The sequence below is a fragment of the Maylandia zebra genome, linkage group LG19 (genome assembly GCF_041146795.1).
Source record: "Maylandia zebra isolate NMK-2024a linkage group LG19, Mzebra_GT3a, whole genome shotgun sequence".
Taxonomy (NCBI): domain Eukaryota; kingdom Metazoa; phylum Chordata; class Actinopteri; order Cichliformes; family Cichlidae; genus Maylandia; species Maylandia zebra.
This window is the reverse complement of record NC_135185.1, coordinates 23044518-23065429: the sequence shown is the minus strand read 5'-3', so window position 1 is coordinate 23065429 and position 20912 is coordinate 23044518. Positions and strand designations below refer to the sequence as shown.

Here is a 20912-nt window from a genome sequence, read left to right as displayed (position 1 = left end):
AGTGTCCTTGGGTGACTTGAAAGGCGCTCATAAATAAAATGTATTATTATTATAGAACGAATTTAATTTTTAAACGTTTATTTTAACATATTTTTTATGGGTTTATAAACTCAAAAGACAAACAGATCTGCAGTGGTTGAAACATTTGGACGTTTTAATCCCGAATTAAGTGAATTAAAGAGCTCCCGATGTTTGATAGCACTGCTTTCTTTAATTATGTGGCATTTGGGATGTGGAATTAACTATTACAACGAGCTAGCTCTCGGTGTGAAGCTGTGATAACACGTGAAGCTGCCTGGTTGTAATTATGGAGGTTAAATGACGTTTGCAGTGAACATAAGTAGTTTGAACTTTTTTTTAAAAATCCCCTCGTATCGCAAACGTCTACGGCTTTAAAGCGAAAGCAAATCAAAAGAGATAAAGCAATACAAAATAAATAAATAACTATTTTTTTTTGTACTGGAGCGTCTCCGTATTCAAACTAAGCCCTGTTTAAATTTCAACAACTGCATTCCTTCTCTTGTCTCCTTCAACAAACAGGAAACACTCGTCCTACAAAAAAAATGACTGGCGCCCGATTTTAACCAATGACGTTCCACCACAACCTCCGCTCAGCCAATCGACGTAGAGAAGAAGGGCGGAACGTCCTGTAATGTGATGCAAATTCGACGGTCAAGCTTGTTAGTCCCACCTTTTTGTGTTTCCCGCACCGTCAATCAAAATAGAAAAAAAATCGACCCGAATTCGCCGATCAACACTGGCCCGCCTTTGATAAAATAATCATGTTCGGAGTTTAGTTGATCCGATAATCCCCTGGGTTACTACCACTCACGCTATGACTGGTACGTAAACGTTCAGCACATCGAAGCGTGCAGCTAATCGGTGAGTTTGTGAGAGCTGGAGCCGAGCGAGCTACGTCTTTTTATCTTTAGCTCTGCTGCTAACGAGCTCGATATGGTTAGCTGACTGAGCTAGCTGGCTAGCCACGGAGTTGACAAAGTAAACAGTCGAGCTCGGCCCCCCAAATTTCTTCAGAACCTCCGCTGCAAAGTAGAATTTCGCAGTCGGCTCCTTTTGGGACCGGAGAGTGGGGATGCTTTGCGGGCTTTTCTGGCAGGCAGGAGTTGAAGATTACAGAGTTTTGCTGAGTTTCCCCCTCTCTCCCTGCTAGCGCCAGAGCAGCCTCTGAAACAAGGAGAAATGGCGTCCGCGGACGTGGACAGCAGTCAAAGCGAGTTTCTGCAACCCGGCGGCGCCGCGGAAACACAGGTATCCGACATTTTCTAGCTCGTCTTTCTCGCTCGCTTTCGATTTCTCGGTTGTGTTTTGTTTTGGGAGCATGAAGTTCACAGGTTTTAACATTTTGATGGCATGGGGAGAAAGCCGTACACTTCCTGTGTTCCCCTCAATAACGGCCACCCACTTTACCCCTGTAAAACCCGCCCATAGTGGGTAGGACACTGAAGTCAGTCACTTGGGTCGGCTCGCTGGAAGATAGCCGGTGTACCTTGGGCTCGAAGGATGCAGGGGTGGGATAATGTAGCACGGATAGCGTCCATAATCAAAACAGTAGCTTGGAGTTGTGTTGTAATGGCCACCCATCCCCCACACCCTGCTCTCGGCTGTATCTGAGCCTGCTATCTTCACTCTGTATATGTGTATGTGTGCTGGTAGTGCTCACATCTTTCTTGTGACTTTAAATGCTGCATGATCTACTCCTGCCCGTGCTCCACTTGTTCCTTTCGTGCATCTGCACAGTTTCTGAATCCAAACCTGATTGGTAGACAATAGCCAGACTGTGATCTAATCTGAAGCTGAGAGGAGTCACTGTCTCCCTGTTGGAAGTGTGATCTGTCCCTGTTAATGTGACTTTTGATTGTGCTCCCAGACGACAGATATGTCAGCCATTCAGCTGACGAGCTCAGATCGATGGGAGGTGTTGACTCCCGTATCGGCTGGGAAGGAAGACCAGGGAGTCGTTCACATTCCAAACTCGGGGATTATCACGTCCAACGGGCAGTACGTGCTTCCTATTGGGAGTATTCCCAGCCAGCCCATATATGTTACAGCAACCGGGAGTGAGGCTGCAGCAAATGGAGTGTCGGGCATTCAGTATCAGGTAAAAAAAAAGATGAACAAAGAAAAACATATAGATCAGAGCACTCCAGCATAGGTGATCAGCATGCTCAAAGCTGCCCCCCCCCCCGCTCTGTCTTTCAGGTCATCCCTCAAATCCAAAATGCAGATGGGACAATTGCAGGATTCCCCACGCAGGGTTTGGATGACGGTACGGGGCAGATTCAGCTACTCCAAGATGGCAGCCAGGGCAGCATTGGAATCAGCTGTGCCACGACGGCAACCACAGATCTCTTGACACAGGCGGGGCAGGTTCAGTCGATCCAAGGCGTTTCGCTAGCTGGAGGTTCGGCGTACACGGGCACCATGCCTGTAGGGCTTCCTGGCAACATAACATTCGTCCCTATAAACAGTGTGGATCTGGAGTCGCTGGGGCTGACCGGAGCTCAGACGGTCCCCATCGCAACAGGAGTCACACCTGAAGGCCAGTTGATAATGAGCAGCCAGGCTCTCGACACCCAGAACCAGGACACCGGAGCCAAACAGTCGCTGGTCACTGTGAGTGACCCGAGCGCCAACCAAGAGCTCTACGTGCCAACAACCACTTCCTCTTCCAACTCCGCCCAGCTTCCTGAGACCATCGACGGCACAGGAGTTCTCACCCAGGCGACTGCCGTGTCCGCAGGCGTGTCTGATCTGTCGTCCTCGGAGAACTACAACTCCCACAACCACCTGCAGCAAATCCAGGTCAGCGTGTGTGGCTTTAGCAGCATGTCATGTGAATGTGTGTCATGCCCAATGGTCTCTGGAGACATTTGATTACAATTTAAATTATAAGTGAGCAATTTAATAAAATGAAGCAATCTCAAAAGGAAAAGTTTTTGGTCTGCACTAAAGCCATAAGTGGGGACAATAGGTCCTGGAATATCGTCATTCCTGAAGACTTATTTGTTGCAAGAGTTGACAGATTCCCAGCTTTAGTCATACTGTTGCCAGTTTAATGGGAAGGTTTTGCACAACAACCCCACAACACTTAGAAAACATTTGTTAATGAAAAAGATACTAAAGAAAATCTATAATAATAGTAATAATAATAACCTGTAAAGTAAACACAATTTAATAACTTTGTCGTTACTGGCAACAGAATGTGAAAAATGACACCCAGCCCAAGTAATGAGGGGTTAAGCAGATTCTTCTAATCACCCCAAGGCCAATAATGTCTGTGAGGCACTGCTTTAAGGTGTGCATTTAAAGTTTACAAACTCCTCTTTATGTTTGTTGAAGTTTTTATTGTGACTGATGTGTATCGCAGAACATATTTTGGCCAAGACCACCTGGTGGTTCCTATGGAAACGCACCAAGAACCTGGGCTCGACTGAGGGCTGAAATCATGTTAAAATGATGTAGCTGGCTAAAGTCATTTGATTGCACAATGTCTCTATTATTTCAGCACAGCGTGTCATGCTAGCAGTCAACTAAAGGACTTATGAAACTGTTACTCACAGCTGTCTGAATAATCAACATCCAACTGCAACACAAATGCATTCACAAAAATATTGTGGCCTCAACTCATATTTGGAAATTGTTTTTTAAATTACTGCACACTGACACATACTGATCACACTTTTCCTGTTCTTCCTGCTGATGGTTCCTCTCAGTCTGTTGCTGATGTCCACTTTCTTTTCACTCGAAAAATGCAGTTCTTTGGTTTGTCAGGCCATAAAAATGTAGCTTTGTGTACTTTCATCAGTTCTTCTTTAGATCAGAGCGCTGCAGTGCATCTCACATCTGTCTTTTTACAATTTTGGGGGGATAATTTCTAGTAGATGTGATTGACAAGAAGGCATCTGCACATGATACAAAGCAAAAGGGCCTAAAAGTGCACTGCTGATAATAGGTTTGGTTAATTTTTTTTTCATGCACTTGTGTTATTTGGGCCTTTACATAAAGCGGTAATGTGCAGTTTCTCCGCTGCAGAAAGTACTGCATTCAAAAAAAAAAAAAAAAAAGGGGAAACATATGAATTCTACTTTTTTGGCCCTTGTTTAAAAGTGTAATTTATTCCTGCAGGTGTCATCCTCCAATGCCACCACTATCTCACAGCCCATCTTGCAGCTGTCTGGGGACAGTCAGGCCCAGGTAGCCCAGGTGGCTCAGGGTCAGGACCTGACTGCAGGAGCAGGTCAGACTCTACAGAGCGTGCAGCTGGTCAACCCTGGGACCTTTCTCATCCAGGCCCAAACTGTCACTGCTACTGGACAGATCCAGTGGCAGACCTTCCAGGTAAGTTCAAGGGGCTGTTTTGCTCTTTCAGGTGAGCTTGCTTTGCCATAAGATTCCCAAAAACATCTGTTTTCTCTCTTAGGTTCAGGGTGTCCAGTCACTCCAAGGACTTCAGCTGCCCCAGGGTCAGGGCCAGGCCCAACAGTTGACTTTAGCCCCAGTCCAGACCCTTCCCCTGGGCCAGACAGGCCAGGTCAGCCTGCCCAACCTCCAAACAGTCACAGTTAACTCTATAACACAAACTGGGGTCCAGTACTCGCAGGGAGAGGATGCAAACAGTCCAGCAGGTACGTGGCTGTATGCTTGTGCATATATCACTCCTCATTTCATTCATTTAGTTAATCCCTTACAGTTTCTTAAATCTCCCTCTTTCATTCTGTTTTCCTCTGCTCAGGTATCCAGATAAAGGAAGAGCCAGACTCTGAGGAGTGGCAGCTGAGCGGGGATTCCACGTTGAACCCCAGCGACTTGAACAACCTGCGTGTTCAGATGGGAGACGAGGACATGGAGACGCCGAGCGGGGAGGGCAAAAGGCTCCGCAGAGTCGCCTGCACCTGCCCCAACTGCAAAGAGTCTGGAGGAAGGTGGGCCTCTGAGAACACACACACACACACACGCCATGGATAACAGGAGGTGTAGGTGCTGAGCTCACCTTTGACCAGCAGAACAAAAAAGGAAACACTAGTAAATGCAAAGTTTGGAAAATGGAAGCACTTCCCTCTTATCTTCACTCTCCCTCGTTTCCACAGGGGTTCAGGTATGGGGAAGAAGAAGCAGCACATCTGCCACATCGCCGGCTGCGGCAAGGTTTACGGGAAGACATCCCACCTCCGAGCTCACCTGCGCTGGCACAGCGGCGAGAGACCCTTCGTCTGCAACTGGATGTTCTGTGGGAAGAGATTCACCAGGAGCGACGAGCTGCAGAGACACAGGAGGACGCACACAGGTGAGATCACCTGTCGACACGCTTTTTGTTTTGAAATTGGGGAAAAAAAAGAAAAGAATAACAACAAAGTAACAGTTTTATGGTCGGAGCTCATGTGGGGATCGCGTTGCCGTTACAATGTTACAGTTACAAAATGTTTTCATGTCTGCTGCTGCTGCTGTCCAGAGCTTTGGTTTGCGATCACGCAATGTTCAGCAAAGACGTGTGAAACACGAAGGGAAAAAAAAGTGAGAAACCGACACTTCACAGCAGATCATCAGCGATATCAGTTTTATTTTATTTGTAGTTGAAATGAATTGAATCAGCTAATAAACACTTGAAATTACATCATTGTTCATCTGAGCAGTTAAGTAGCAGATAATATCAACTCAGCATGAAGCATTTTTATTAAATCATTTTAACGAGGCTGCCGTTGCTGTGATAAAGCCTGAGATGTAGTCGGGGGCTGTGATGACAAACTTGTGATGTGTGCTTGTCCTTAATTAATACTTTGGGTTAAACGACAACTAGAGTCAGGCTCTGATTTCTTTAGAAATCTGACCCCATTACTGCGATCACATTTCTATCACAATGATGCAATATGTGACCGTCTGTCATTAATAAATCATTAAATCCATCAACAGTCTTCCAGCAGTATTAATGTAGAGGTGTAGCTGCTCAGTCTTGCTATCTTGGTAAAGCCTTTGGGTTCCTTTTTGGCTTTTATTTTGAAAACCCTCTAAGTCGGTGAGGGAGGAAACCAAAGTTTAGGATCTGATCCCAGATTTTGCATTGAGTCTTGGGTCATATGGTCACCTGATCAACCAGGTGATGTCGTGAATCTGAGTAGATGGTGATGAAGGCTCTTGCTCACGTGACTCCAAGAATCCAGTGGTCACGATGAGTGAGATCCACACTTCCTTTGAGGAGATGGAAGTTCAGTGTAGAATCAGATTAGAGATCTATGGTTTCAACATCACATATTTTTTAAGATGTATGGAAGAGAGGAAAGGTCACATGACCTCGACAAGGGCTGCAAATCAAGTCGCGTTGCAATAAAGTTGCTCTGTAGCATCTTAGTGAGGAAAGGCAACTCATTAACGGCATCCCTATTGTCCAGTGTGCAGCGTCATCATCATGCTGTAGGGATGTTTTTCTTTCTTTTATTTGCTCAAAATCAAGATTCATGTCAACATGCTTTATATTGTGAGGTAAAGGCCCTGAAATGTTATGACTCTAAATTAATGTGATGCTGAAAACTATTTAACAGTTACACTAAGAAGAGGGTTTTGGAAAGGAAATGCTTAAAATGGGGTCCTGAGTAGGCTCGAGGGAGCCGTCCCCACTGCTAAGTGAAGGATCTGATGCTAGAAACAAGCGACAAAGTCTCCAAATGCTCCAGTTCAATTAGTTGGAGACAAAAATGTGCGTCGCCACTGATGTGTGCTTGTTGGACCCTGCAGGGGAGAAGAAGTTTGTGTGCTCAGAGTGCTCCAAGAGGTTCATGCGGAGCGACCACCTGGCCAAGCACATAAAGACTCACCAGAATAAAAAAGGCGGGGTGCCTCCCTCCACGTCTCCGCCCACCTCCGACGCCATCATCAACACGGACGGAACAACGCTCATCCTCCAGGCCACCAACGCGCACGACCTTGTAGCCAATCAGGAGATCCCCTTGCAGCTGGTCACAGTGGCGCCCAGCGAGGTCATGGAATGAGGGGGTGGGTGGGGGTTGATGTGGTGAGGTGGCTTTTTGAGAACTGGCCTATCAAAAGGGACCTCTTGGGCTTTTCTCTTCCCCTCTTCCCCCCCCTTTTTTTTTTCCTTGTTTTGTTTTTTTTTACATATGAATATATACCTAAATGTATATGACAAATATATATATTTTAAGTAAGAGTTATCTTGACTTTATGTTTGTTTTTTGCAGTCTTTTTATAGGCGGGCAAAAAGAAATAACATTAAAATGTGTTTGCTATGTACACACGCTCTCTCTCACACACACACACACACACACACACACACACACACACACACACACACACACACACACACACGAAAACACACATTAACACTCAAAACACGACATGAATACTCAACACGATGAAATGCCTTATTTTGTATTATACTCTTGTATAAAATGCTGGAGGTGCATGTTGGTTTTTTGTTTGTTTTTAAAGAAAAAGCTTTGCAGATGATGTAACTGTAACGGGGGTAAATGTGTTTGTGAAATCGGACCGAGGGAAAAGGAAGCCGTGGAAACTCTCGGGGAGAGTCGTGACAAATCTGAGCGCCCTGTTTGAAGCGGCGCGGCGTCCACACCGCTGCCTTGATTTGTTCTTTTTGTTTTGTTTTTTTAAAAGTAGTTTTTAAATGTTTTTTGGAAATGTGCTGATTCGCTTTTTTCTTGAGAGTGAAAAAAATCCAGCAGTCTGGTACCACCCCCCTCCCTTCACTGTCGTCGTGCTAAAGGTAACCAGCTGCTCACAGGGGCTTCGCGTTTGGCGTTACAGACTTTAGTAAGACGGCAAATCAGGTTATTTTCCAGCCCAGTCAGGGCAGCGGTGCTGATGTCACGCCGCGCGCTGCTCGACGCAGAGCACGGGCGCAGCTGGCTGGTCAGGTTAAGATGACAGTGCCACCATTAACCGGTTTGAAGTTTGCATTTTTGCCTCAAGGACGAGGGGAGGGGAGGGGGAAACAAATGCAAGCAACTTCTTTCAGCATCTGTTTTCATGAGCACGCCGTCCGCTGTGCTTGTCAACATTTAAAGAAACACCACATCCTTTTTTTTCCTTTTTGGGGGGGGGGGGGGGGGGGTTAATTCTTGTTATGTTTCAGTTCTCCACGTCTCTTTGCTGGTCTGGGTGTCGTCTATGTTGAAGCCACACGATGATGGGAATCATAGGTTTTAAAGCGTTCTGGGTTATTTGTTGGCTGCAGGAGGAGTCTGCACACACCAGTGTTGCCATGTGAAGAAAACGGATGCATCAAATCGGCCTCATTAAAGGCAGTTCTACTTTTTTTTTTTTTTTTTTTTTTTTTCCCCCCCCTGCTTCTTTTTGTGTCATCACATTCCAGTTGCACGCCACACGCTGTGGGATTCGTTTTGCAATAACCGCTCTGTTGGTAATTCTGGCCAGATGTCACTCAAGTGAAAAAGCAAAACAATCAATGCCATTGTTTGTGTGTTTTTATTTTTTATTTTAATTGATGTAATCCCTTTGTTCGTCCTCATCTTTGTAGCATTCATTTACATGTATATTATCTTATTTTCACATTGTTCATAGAAGCCATTAGTTAACTGAATTTTGTTGTATCAAAACCTTATTTTAAGTGATTTTTTTTTTTTTTTTTTTTTTTTTTTTAAAGAATTGGTGTAAAAATTGAATGTTACCTTTTTGTAAAACCTTTTTTCAAATGGATCACAATAAAAGTCTGAAACCTTCCAGTAACACGTTTTGTGTGTCGGGGGCAGAAATGGGACGCCCTGCACCAAGAGAGTTACGCTTTAGAGAGTATGCAGATGCTGATGGTTGGTAGAGGTAAGATGACAGTAAACAATGGGGGAAAGGAAGAGACCAGCAGTGATGTGCAACGAGATCACAGTATGAATCGCTGCTCTGGAAAAAGTAGATCTGTAATATTAAACGGCATTGTGGCAGATCCAGATGTTGCCATCAGATCTGTTTTTAAGAAACTCAGCTGTGCATAATGTGAGAACAAGAACCATCACGACATGCTACATGTGTGAGAGGGGTCGTTTCCCAGTCTTATATGCAAAAAAGGTACACTGTTAATATCCATACTGTCTTCATTACACTTCTAGCTGTGACATAATCACAGTGGAAACTTTAGTCTCACAGTAAATGCACCTAAGAGATAAATTTGATAATCCTAGGTGTTTTTCAGAAAGGCTGGTTTCTCATGTGGATTCAGATTGGTGCAAGGAAGTGACATCACTACTTTGTCATCCAGGAACTACCTACACAGTCTAGTTATTGGCCTGCATAATCAGTCTGATGATGCCATCCTGGTAACGCCAGCGCAGCCTGTGGAGGTCTGTGTGACTGAAGGATATGAATCCCCCAGATCACCACTGACCCACTGCCAAACCTGTCATGCTGGATGATGTTGGAAGCAGTGAAACATTTGCCCAGCTTCTCCACACTCTTTCAGGCTCAGAGTGAATCTGCTCTTCACATGGGAGAACGGAGTCCCAGCGTCAGACCGGCCAGTTCTGGTGTTCTGTCAAGCTGCGCAGTGCTGGGGTGAAAAGGTCCCACAAAGGGACGTCAGGCCCTCACACCACCCTCGTGGACTCTGATTCAGACAGCCTGCACATGAATACCTTGCTGGAGGTCATGTTGTAGGGCTCTGGCTACTCTCCCGTTCCTCCTTGCAGCTCCTCCACAGTCTTGAGGCTGTGCTGGGAGACACAGCAAAGCTTCTTTTGACAGCAAGCATGGGCTGCAGGTACTGCCTCATGCTGCCAGATGTGACAAGGACACTAGGCAAAAACCAAAACTAGAGAAAAAGCAGTCACGAGGGCTACAGGGGCAGTCTGGTTGTTGCCTCTGATGTCACTGCGATTTGCACCAGAGCAGGTGATCTGGACTCACAGTGGTTCATGCTTCCTACCAGGACAGAATGATATCCCTGAAGTTTAACGGACTTGCTGTTATCATGTGATCCAATGTTTCCTTTTTCAGCAGTGTACTTATCTGGCTGCTAACTAGCTTTCTCACCAGGATTAGGAGAATCTGCATAGGACGTAAATAGTTAAAGCAGAATATTGTTCAAGTAATCACATGTAAACAAAAATACACTGGACCACCCATTAATCGGAGTTTATTTAACAAAAATATCTGACAGCCGAAACAAGATGAAGATGACAAATCCATCAATGTTACCAAAGAACAGAAATCACTTTTGCTTTAAGCCAAATTTTTAAGGCTCCTCTTCCCTTTAGAGTATAACTTTGATCAGCTTCTGACTTTATGCTGCAACATCTGTACCTGAGAGTCACAGTGACAACAATCCTACTGATTTTGATGTTCATTTTCAGGTCAAACACCTGTGGGTGAGAGTTTACAGTGCTTCTCCTTGTTTTCTTTAAAATCACAGCCTTCACGTGAACTTGTATCTTTATGCAATCCAGAGAAAAACCAAACAGCTTCAAATGAGCGAATGCAAAGTGTTCCCAGCACCAGATGTTTGACATACAGCAAATAAACACCAAAATGAACCAGCAATACCATTCTCTGAAGTCCTCCTCCCTTTGTGCTTCTACAAAAGCCAGAACCAGAATCCCAATCAGTGCAAACAGACTGACATCAACTACAGGGAGAAAAAAAATGCACGATTCGCTTCACAAAACACATCCTCACAGTTTGCACCCACACAGTCACCGAAACCTATAAAAGAACAAAAAACTGGACATTGTTTCAACCAGTCGGTCAGTCTGTCAGCAGTCCCCGAGGCAGGAGAGGAGCGTCGTTCTGAAGCAGACTCTTTAAACAGAGTCCAGTTCAGCGCCTCATCGTAGCGAGCGCCTCACAGCTCCGTGTGAGCATCTGGCAGAGGACAGAGGAGAGAGACGTTAGTCTGAGTGATTAATGCGGAAAGCTGCGCGTATCGGTTTCTGCGAGCGAGGCGCACCTGTGTCCTGCTGCTTCGCCATGTGGTTCGCTCTGTCTTGGATTCTGGCCTGCAGGCGTTTGATCTCCTGGTCGTAGTCGGTCCACTCTGCCACGATCCTCACCGCAGCCTGCAGCTTGGGCTCTTTGGTCATCGGGTTGTTGCACTGATATTGGGAAAATGAGAAAAAAGACAAAACAGCTCATATCATGGGTCACATAATGTGGTTTGGTACAAAAACAGGATGCAGCATCAAAACTGATTTATGTCCACCTATAAAACGACTATTTAAAACCTTCATGGCAAGGCTGAGATGGTTTGGACATGTGCAGAGGAGGGATAGTGAATATTCTGGGCAAAAGATATTAAATATAAAACTGCCAGGCAGGAGGAAAAGAGAAAGCTTCATGAATGTAGAGGAGGACAGGCAGAGAGTTTGTGTGACCGAGGAGGATGCTAGGGACAGGGTGAGATGGAAGCAGATGATCTGCTGTGGTGGAAGAAGAAGGTGGTCTTATTTTTAATGTGAACTCATTCTTAAGCCTGCCTGCCCTCTAGTGGCTGTAAGGATACATGTGAATCTTTAGAAAACTGCCATCAATCCTCTGTAACTCTGACAAACTGTACAGAAAACAGTTAAATAAAAAGAAGCATTCTTTACCAGATCTATTGTTTTGGCGCTCTTCTTGGAGCTGTCATCACACCAGGTCTCACACCACAGCCACTCCTGAGGTAGAGACTTTATGGGCACCTGGTGGATCATGTTGTTTGGAAGATCCTGGAAAAAAATCAAATCATATAAAAAAAAAAAACTAGTGAGAAAAAGTGCAGAGCTTAACTAAAAGCAGAGAAGGGAAAACTATTGTTAGGAAGGTTGAACCATCATGTACAAACAAGCATTAGAAGCAGCATCTGCTTCCCCTGTGTACTTTCACAGTTGGCTGTCTTTATGTTTTCTTTCAGCTGCGTAGTAATCAAGTTGCAATCACAGACTACAGTTTGTCCTGTCGCTGTGCTCAAGAACATCAGAGCCTGAAATGTAAAAGCTGCTGAACAATGCCGCAATCATAAAACCAGCGATGCGCTGTCGTGAAATCAGAAGCAGAGCAGAACATGACGAGTAAACACGAGCGGCGACAAGGAACAGACGCACGCTAACGCGAGGCTGCTCTAAAGTCTTCACTGAAAAACTGGAGAAGAGTGTTCAATCAATCTAAAAACATATGGCTGTTTTACATAAAACACGTGGCTCTGATGTCACGTGTACATAAAAACACGAATGCAGACAGTGAGTGAAGAGAGCGTCAGACCTGGTCGAGGTTGGAAAGGCTGTTGGGGTCTTGGCTGAGCCCCTGGTACTGTCCTCTGAGTCGATCTCCTGCAGCTATTTTCCTGAACTTCTTCAGATCGACGACGTACAGCGCGCTGCAAACGATGGTAACACGTGAAAGTTGCAGGAAAGCATGTTTGCAGATAGTTGATGTTAAATGCTGCTGAAACTTGATTGCGACACTGGAGCTGAGCGATCAGCGTCTACCTGATGTGGTATTTGCGTCCAGCGAGGTGGCTCGCCCAGTATCCGGACTTCCAGAAGCGGTATCCGTCCATCTCCCTGCGGCTCTCGCAGAATGGAGTGTATCCGTACGGAGCTCCCTCCAGGTCGAAGTCACGCAGCTCCTTCAGGTCTGTGCGCACGATCTGAAGCAGAGGAGGAGGTGTGAACAGCTTAGCTGGCACAAAACAGTAAAAATAAAAAGTAGAGAACATATCTCACATAAAAAAAAAGGGAAAAAAAAAAGGAGTCTAGGAACTCATGTGGAGCAAAATTGAGTGTGCACTTCCAAACTTTTCTATAAAACTACTTCCAAACCTTTTAGTACTTCATGGCAGTCATGAGGAATATTATATTGAACAGGTTCTCTGAAGCTGACAGTTTCCTCCTTTACTGAATAGTAAAAGAACAAATATTTGGACAGATGCAGGATGAGTGACTGTGTTTGCACAGCTACATGTGAGCAAACCTGGTCAGCATCCACGAACAGGATCTTGTCGACGGCCAGAGGGAACAGCACGTCCAGGAAGAGGATCTTATAGCCCCAGATGATCCTCTGCTTCTCCGTCTGCTGGTGTAACCAGCGGGGCCACTTATACTGGACCAGCTCGTACTGGAAGCCGTATTCCTTTGCCATGTGGGGGATAAACTCCTGAAAGATGGTGACACACAGGAACAGAGCTGTCAGCATGTGCACACCTCATAATTTTCCCCTTTGACAATATGGGGCCATAAATAATTCATAAACAGGCTGACAGCTGACCGACAACTGACCCCTGACAGATTTAATGAAAATGGACTCAAATATCGAAAATGCAAAATTAAATAAACACAATGTAAGACCAACCCCCCCCCCCCCAAAAAAAAACAAAACAAAATGGTAACTTCAACAGACAGCAAATCTGGCCTTGCTATGCTGCTCTATGAGGTCGTAGAAGGACACAAACTGCTCCCAGCCAATTGGCAAAGAGCAGGCTATGTGATGGCTAGAGACATTATTGCACGGACCAATCAGTAATGGCCTAAAGCATTTCAAACTTCACTGTTCTTCTGGACTTCAGAAAACTCTTACATCTGTAACACTGAAACTAAGAGTGGTAAGCTAAGTGAAACGCAGTCATTCTGTGGTTGAATAGTTGCTCTAAATGTTGAGTTTTGTGTTGTTTACGTAGGATTTCTAGAAATTAGTGAAATATGTGGCATGACAGATGATTTTGTAGGACAGCAGAAATCAAAAGTAAAGTGAATGCCACATGTTTGTATAAAATTGTGCAGTAATCTACTGAGGAACGAAACTCATTCATAGAAATTTTCAAGTGAAATAAGTATGATTACACTCAGTTTTAGCAGATTTTATTATTCTTAAATTGTTTATATATATTGATGTTTATTTTTAACTAAATCTTATTTATGGTAACTGATAGGTTTGTAGCTTGAACCTATCCGCTGGAACGTTGAGGACAATATAATTACACTGCAAAGCAAGACACCAGTAGGCAAAGTTCTTCATGTTTCTTGTGCACGGGAGAGACCGGACAAAGCGCCGTTCCTTCGCCTGACCCCAGTTGCTCTCGTCCGTTCTCCCGTACCACTGTTCTTTTATTGAGGTTACATGAATATGCATCGGTTCATTAACATATGACGTCTACATACACACAAAGAGTACCTTGCCTGTGTATGTGGGTGTGTGTGTGTGTGTGTGTGTGTGTGTGTGTGTGTGTGTGAGATCCAGATGTGACCCTGTGAAGACTCCCCAAAGCTGGTGCCAGGAGTCTAGCGGTCCATCTGAACAAAAGGCTCTTATACTTAAACAGATATACGTGTGCTTGCTATACCATAAATCAATAAGAAAAGATACGACCTCTCCTAGGAGGTGTGATCTACGCTGGAACACTCTGTAGAGGGAGTGAACGCACTCCCCCTTCATGCTACACAGAGCTGTTACAGACCTCCTAGGATGAGACATTCTTTCAATCTACAAATGATTATACACCTCTAAGCATATATGGTTAAATATTTCTAAGCATAAATGACAATCAACAATACAAATCTAACAGTAACAGTGATCTACCAATTTAATATTTGTGATGTATTTAATTTTCACTGAATTACTTTTTGTTGAATTCACATTTATTATGACAATATGTTTTCTACACTTTGCTGTTACTGTTTTTGGCTCAATTTTGACTTAAAAATAATCTCTTTTCCTATTGCAGCCGTCTGCTTGGTTCTTTTATTGAAAGAAGGCTGTTGTTGTGCCGTGCTACAGAAATAGCACAAGCTGCTCGATTCAGTGTTTATGAATGGGCTTAAATCTTTGAAGACTAGTATAAATGTTTGGTGCAGTCACATCAAAGCCACATTAGATAGATCAGGCACAGAAGTGTAATTCACATTTCAAACCATCTACGGGTGAAATAACCGCTGGCGATGCCCAATGCCCGGGACCTGACAAACTTTCTAAGCTTCCCGGCGAGCAATTGAAGCAACAACCAATGAGAGAGCAGGATACCGCTGACTGACACATGACCCGACAACCAGAGCCTGGAACTTCCACAAGGGATCAGCCATCAGCTTCAGAGTGATATTCAATAACACTCCGGTGGTTTCACCGCGAACAAATGGGTTTCAGGTGTGACGCCTTGTGGGCACAAAAAATGTCCAGTTAGTGCTTCTCAAACGTTCACTGCTGTGTGTCACATGTGAGTAACTTCGGACAACCTCCTGACCCAATTTTCCTGAAATAGTCCAGAGGTCATGTATGAAAACAGCGTCAGTGAGGTGGTTGTTACATTTCTTCACACTAGCTGCACTCGGCAGCGTTAGGAAGGTTTAGTCTGCTTTTATGGTGAGAACATAAGAGAAATGCTCCTTTGGGCCTATTCTGTCAGAGTACTGTACCGTGGGTGTACTGTGCTTTAAACAAATAACTTGTTTTCTAGTGAAATACTAAGTACATCCCACATTTCTCTGTTTTCCTGCAAGCAAAGGTTGTTACGCTCGTGTTAAAACATGCAATACATTCAGCATCCTATCCACTAAACTGCAGCACCTTCAGAAGCCAACAGTATCTCCCACACAAATTATTTTTAGACATAAAAACGAAAGAATATTTAAAAGAAAAATCAGGGAGTAATCCGATCCCTGCTGCACGTTTCTGCTTGAGCTTCACATCGATGTTGGACAGAGAAAAAGCTGCAGCCATTGGAGAAGATTTCCACATCAGTGACGAGATGCCAGCTGAGTTTTAAAGTAACACCAGAGGCAAAAAATTGAATAAAATAAAGTAAAATCCTACCTTAAAAGTGGGAGACAAGTAGTTCTTGAGGAACCAGAACTTGACGGGAGTTTTGGTGTGCTTTAGAACTGACAGCATCATGATTCTGAGAGAGAAGGAGGACAGTAAAAAGACTGGTGGCAACAGAACTGGGAAGAAAAAGACTCTAAAATCAAAAGTATAAGGAAGAAGCAGGGATGTTCGCTTTCAAGGATTTTTGGCTGACACAACAATCCCCTTTCTTTGCCTGGTCACATCTCTGACACCCACCTGAGGAACCTCTCGTACAGATGCCCCGAGGCCACAGAGAAGATGTTGATCGTATCTTCCTTGTCCTGCTTAGGCTCTTCAGTCTTGCCTCCACCCGTGAAACCTCTGAAAGACAAAATGAAAAGCGATTATTTGACAGTTTTGAACATCTGAAAATGAAAAATGAGATCACTGTTTTGAGCTGCACCTGGTCAGAGAATTCCAGAAACCAGTGTCGTTCTCCTCCGTCCCATCACTCAGCAGCTCCTCGCTGAACTTGTCTGGCTTCTTTTGGACCTGATCAACACACAATCATAACTCAGTCAGTCACAACATACTGTGGGAGGAGAAAAGAAGAAAATCAATTATTCTGTTTAAAATATGAATCAAATATCATATGACGTGGTTTTGATTCAGGACTGAAACTTACACAAAACATTAGTGGTTGAGTTTTTACTCTGACTTAAATTTTGTATTGGCTTTAAGATCACACGAGATCGCATGTTCACATGTTGCCATGAGTTCAAGAGTGCAATTCTCGGAATATTAAGTCAAAGTGCTTCAGGTGATTGCTTTCTTACACAGCTTTGCTCTTTGGGCACATTATCAAAGCTAATGCTAAGCTAATGCTGCGGCGATGTTGCCTTCAAAAACACGAGTAATCCACAGAGTCTCAGGACCCTCAGATTCTGGGAGCAGAGCTACAGACATGGGGTGGATACTGGGCCAGATGTCATATTTATGAAAGACTTTCACAGTAGTTTAGTCACAAAAGCTTTTCATCTTTTTATCTTAAATTTTGGAAATAGAATTGTAGACAACAGACAAGTATAGTCTCTTGTTTGTGCTGTTGTTGGTTCACCAATTAGCCACAGAGAAGAGCTAACAACAAAGAGCTGAAGTGATAAACAATGAAGTTTTCAGGATAGTCACTGTCTGTACTTTTCATGCTGCATCTTCCCTCTCGGTCACGGCAGGTTTAGCGCCTGCTTCTGCCAGAAGTTACTTCCTGTTAAAGGGGTTTTTTTCCTTCCCACTGTCACCAAGCGCTTGCTCATAGGGAGTCGTCTAATATTGTTGAGTCTTTAGATTACAATATGAAGTGCCTGTCGCTCCCTTCCCCTCCCAGCTCACTTGTCAACCAATTAGCATTCAACCTACACAAAGCATCAACCACACCTATTGTTGAAAACCTCTCTCCTGCAAAAACCTCCACTCATAGACACAACAGCAGGTCAACAACCTGAGAGTAAAAGCTGACAGTGTTGTTGGATTTTACCTATATTTTTGCATAGGAGATGAGACTGTATTTACCACACAGGGGTCAAGGGGCATAAGCAAGACCTGGAGTGAAGACATTGTTCACTCTGGCAGCCAATATTACAAAAACTGGCATGCGTTGCTTGTGGCTAACCTTTAGAGTAAGCACAGTGAGGGAATAAAGGTCGACTGTGAGGCAGCTGCTCCTTCTTTGAGGAAGGGCCAAACAAGCTGTTTGGTGGGCATTATGGAAATGTGTTACACAGTGATGTAGATGAATGGTGGAAGACAATTTTGAAGCATACTTTTGCAACTTCTCAGAATTTTTGAGAAGACGAACACGAACAAAACACTATAAATCCCACTAAAGCCCAAAACTTATAATATGGGCTTTTTAATGTGAAAAACAAAGAGGTGAGAGAAGCTTAATGTGTATGTGCTTTTGTCTGTAGTTGAAAAATGCACTGGCACGTGGGCACATCTGTCATATGCAAATACCGCTTCAAAGTCTGATTTTACTTTAGTCATCTTTGCACAAATTACATATTTATTCAGCTCAAAACGGCTCAGTTCAGACTGCAGTTTCTGCTTCTCGTTAAAATTTATGAGAAACCTGAGAAATTGAGCAGTCTGGATATTCTGCTCACCAACTTTCCATCCTGGATTTATCCAGCTAACAGTGCTGAAGGGCAGATTCCTGCCATTGCTTCTGTGCTTTTGTGCCAGAAAGACGTCACTGCATTGCAAGTGAACCGACCTTGACTTTAATGATTCTGCTCTTGAAATTGTTCAGCACGACTACAATGTCGTCCGAGTCCGCTGGAGAGTCTGTGCCGTCATGGCTGCAACAGAAGAAAGAAATGATAATGAAAACATTAGAAGAGAGATTTTCAGATTAATTTATAAAACCAGGAGCAAAGAGGAGTGGCTGACATTTCATTTATATGTGACAGAATATAGCCAATTCTGCACATTATTACCTGTAAATCTTGTAGATTTCATCAGAGCGCCCTTTCCTTAGCTTCAGGATCCAGGCGCCTGGGTTGGCTTTGAGCTGAAAGTAACCCTGCAGAGCAGAACAAAGGAGATTTACAATTTCAGGCTGAGAGAATATTAATGTCTAGGAAAGTAAAAAATATGTTATTTATCAAGTAGAAAAGCATTAAAGTATAACAAATCAAAGCTGTGTTATAGAGAGGGCCGTGCTTTGAAGCGATTACCAGGTTTGCCATGACGATAGTGTCCACGATGACGGGCTCAGACTCGGTTCCCAGGGTGAACTGAAGGCCACGTGGAGGCTGACCCGAACTGACGTCAAAACAATGGCCCTCCAACAAAAGGTGCTCCAGCTCATACTCTGCCGCTACAATATTCTCCACCTGCAAACACGGAAGCACAGCCAAGGAAAGTTTACTTCATGCAGCCCGATATCAGCGCCCAGGGGCTCCACAGACACACATTAATAATGGTTCCCAAATTAGCTGAAGGTCTCAATGAGGACTGGACTCCAAAATGTTCAATATATAAGCTACTTATATTATCTATATGTTGTCCAGCCAGGTGAGGTACTGAAACAGCAAAATTAAAGAATTAAAAACAAACAAACAAGCAACCCTGCCTAAAAACAGATGTACTGCTGTACCTCCTGCAGGTAAATGTTGTCCAGATCATATCGAGTGTGCACAGACTCAACCATCCAGCTCTCGGGAGTGTTGAGGTTTAGAGTGAAGAGTGGAGACTGGGGCATGTCCAGGAACTTTGCTATAGGCCCAGGAGAGAAACTACCATCAGCCTGAAACGCCACCTCTGGCTCTAGGACGTAACGATAAAAACTGGAAGACAAACACACAAGCAGAAAGCAGGTGAACTTTTATATGGTGGAGGAGTCTTTATACCACGTCCTGCCTGCTTTAACAGAACAATCCTGACTTATAGTAAGTGCCATATGCACATGAAGCAACATCAAAAGATTCAGGAACGGTAACAACTTGTTAGCAGATGTCCATATTATTATAAACCTGCATAATAATATGATATTTGATGATTCTGTACTTTAACTAAAGGATAAATGAAAAGTGATGTGGGAGAGGAAATAGAAAGACCATGAAGGTGTTACCAGGATGTACAATTTCAGCATGGAGTACAGAAACTGCTTGTTTTCTCACCTCTTCAGGGGCATTTCTGACAGCTTTGACTGGCAGTTCATGAAGACACGCAGGTTGACGTTTACCAGCTGCTTTATAACCTGCAGGAGGCGCGGAGAGAAAGGTGTTACACAGAACAAAAGCAGAACACGTTGGAAATAAATCAACTGGACATACAAGCATGATGGATCACAAATTCAAAGGAGTTATCACAGATAACCTACCAGAAGAAGAGGAGCAAGTTTCTGAGCTTCTCTGGTTACTGGATCTACCACGGCAACAACATCAAAATATACATCTCCCTCTTTGGGACGAATCTTCACAGCACTGCCAGCAAACAGCAAATCAACGAGAAAATCAAGCAAACAAAACCTATTTAAGATCCTCCTGCTTTCTCCAGAAAGAAAAGCAAACAAAAAAACTTTAACCGACCTCTTCAAGGTCTCCCTTCTGAAATAAACCATCAAATCACCCTTGTGAAGTACTCACTTTTTAAACCTCTCAACTCAATAAAGAAATCTTGCTCATCTGATTTATACACAGCTGTACCTGTAGCGGTCATCTGCAAAGCCATACTCCACACGGGCTTCTCCTTTAGGCTGAGACGAGAGCAAAGCGTCCACCTTCATCACAAGGTCGCTGGCCCTGAGAAAAATGAAGTGTTAGTGCGACAAGAAAAGTTCATCTGTAAACTTCTTCTTAGAGGAGCCTGAAAATACCTGTCCTCCTCGATTCCAAAATTCTGAACTTTGCTTTTGATGCGCTCTCCAGAAGTCTTTAAGATGATGCTCTCCAAAAGCAGGAAGTCGTCCTGGTTAAACACCTCCGCCTCCTCCAGCGGACCTATGATCTGTCAAGAAGAAAACAAAAATACTGACTGAATAACTACAGCAAATGTGGGTAGATGGACATTTTTGAAATCAATATAAGCTATATTTGAACCTATACAACATCTAGGACAGGTTTAAAATTTCTGACTCACTCTTCCGTTGCTGATAACTGCTCTTTGTCCTTTCTTCAGTTTGAGCACATCTCGACAGTAAGCAGCGTGGGAAAGCAGGAAGTTGAACTTGGAAGCCTCATACGCACTTTTAAACAGTGACAAATCCATACCCTGAAGAAAAAAACATAGATATTTTTGTAGGCAGCTGACAAAAGGACAAATTAGGAGTAAAAAAACTAGGATCACTAAGCCATGATCCTGTTTAGATTCTGTGTGTAACCCTCTCACCCCGACAGCGAACTCGCTGACGTCGACACCCTTCTGCAGGGCCGCAGCGGTCTCTTCTTTAGCCATCTTTGTGATGAAGTTCTTGGCATTATTGGCAGTTTGTGTCTGCATGGCGGACCAGATTGCTCTGGTGACGCGGGTCGTCTCAGCAGACACGTCAGCTGACGGGTTGTTGATCATCCCCAGTCGGACGTTGTTGCTGGTTTTCTGTTGTACAAGAGGGGAGAGATGGTAAGCTTCTGCAGGCTTTAATGTTCTGACCGTCTATAAGCTAAACT

The 20912-nt window shown here is 44.0% G+C and overlaps 2 protein-coding genes across 5 annotated transcripts in view; one reads left to right on the top strand and one right to left on the bottom strand.

The window, feature by feature from the left end:
- Nucleotides 1-687: 687 nt before the first annotated feature.
- Nucleotides 688-8730, top strand: LOC101468524 (transcription factor Sp3). Of its 3 annotated transcripts, none has more exons than XM_004540306.5 (9): nt 688-842; nt 1172-1269; nt 1889-2119; nt 2221-2823; nt 4147-4359; nt 4442-4646; nt 4754-4943; nt 5109-5305; nt 6748-8730. In XM_004540306.5, exons 1-9 carry the CDS (start codon nt 836-838, stop codon nt 6999-7001), a joined length of 1998 nt encoding a protein of 665 aa, XP_004540363.1. In that variant the 5' UTR covers nt 688-835; the 3' UTR covers nt 7002-8730. The 3 variants fall into 3 exon arrangements, with proteins under 3 accessions (XP_004540363.1, XP_004540364.1, XP_023011354.1); XM_004540307.5 differs by having other exon boundaries at nt 695-882; XM_023155586.2 differs by lacking the exon at nt 1172-1269 and having other exon boundaries at nt 700-842.
- uggt1 (UDP-glucose glycoprotein glucosyltransferase 1) overlaps nt 8090-20912 on the bottom strand; it is a 33400-nt gene continuing 20577 nt past the window's right edge. For both annotated transcript variants that reach the window (XM_004540302.2, XM_004540303.2), the window contains 19 exons: nt 20635-20841; nt 20386-20517; nt 20123-20253; nt 19953-20048; nt 19628-19730; nt 19425-19504; nt 18902-19091; nt 18480-18638; nt 18240-18325; nt 18017-18101; nt 16208-16296; nt 16021-16125; nt 15772-15856; nt 12943-13125; nt 12459-12619; nt 12232-12346; nt 11583-11699; nt 10943-11087; nt 8090-10857 (listed from right to left, as the gene is read on the bottom strand). In XM_004540302.2, coding sequence (XP_004540359.2) covers nt 10838-10857; nt 10943-11087; nt 11583-11699; nt 12232-12346; nt 12459-12619; nt 12943-13125; nt 15772-15856; nt 16021-16125; nt 16208-16296; nt 18017-18101; nt 18240-18325; nt 18480-18638; nt 18902-19091; nt 19425-19504; nt 19628-19730; nt 19953-20048; nt 20123-20253; nt 20386-20517; nt 20635-20841 — 2289 coding nt within the window. In that variant the 3' untranslated portion in view covers nt 8090-10837. The remainder of the gene's footprint in view (nt 10858-10942; nt 11088-11582; nt 11700-12231; nt 12347-12458; nt 12620-12942; nt 13126-15771; nt 15857-16020; nt 16126-16207; nt 16297-18016; nt 18102-18239; nt 18326-18479; nt 18639-18901; nt 19092-19424; nt 19505-19627; nt 19731-19952; nt 20049-20122; nt 20254-20385; nt 20518-20634; nt 20842-20912) is intronic.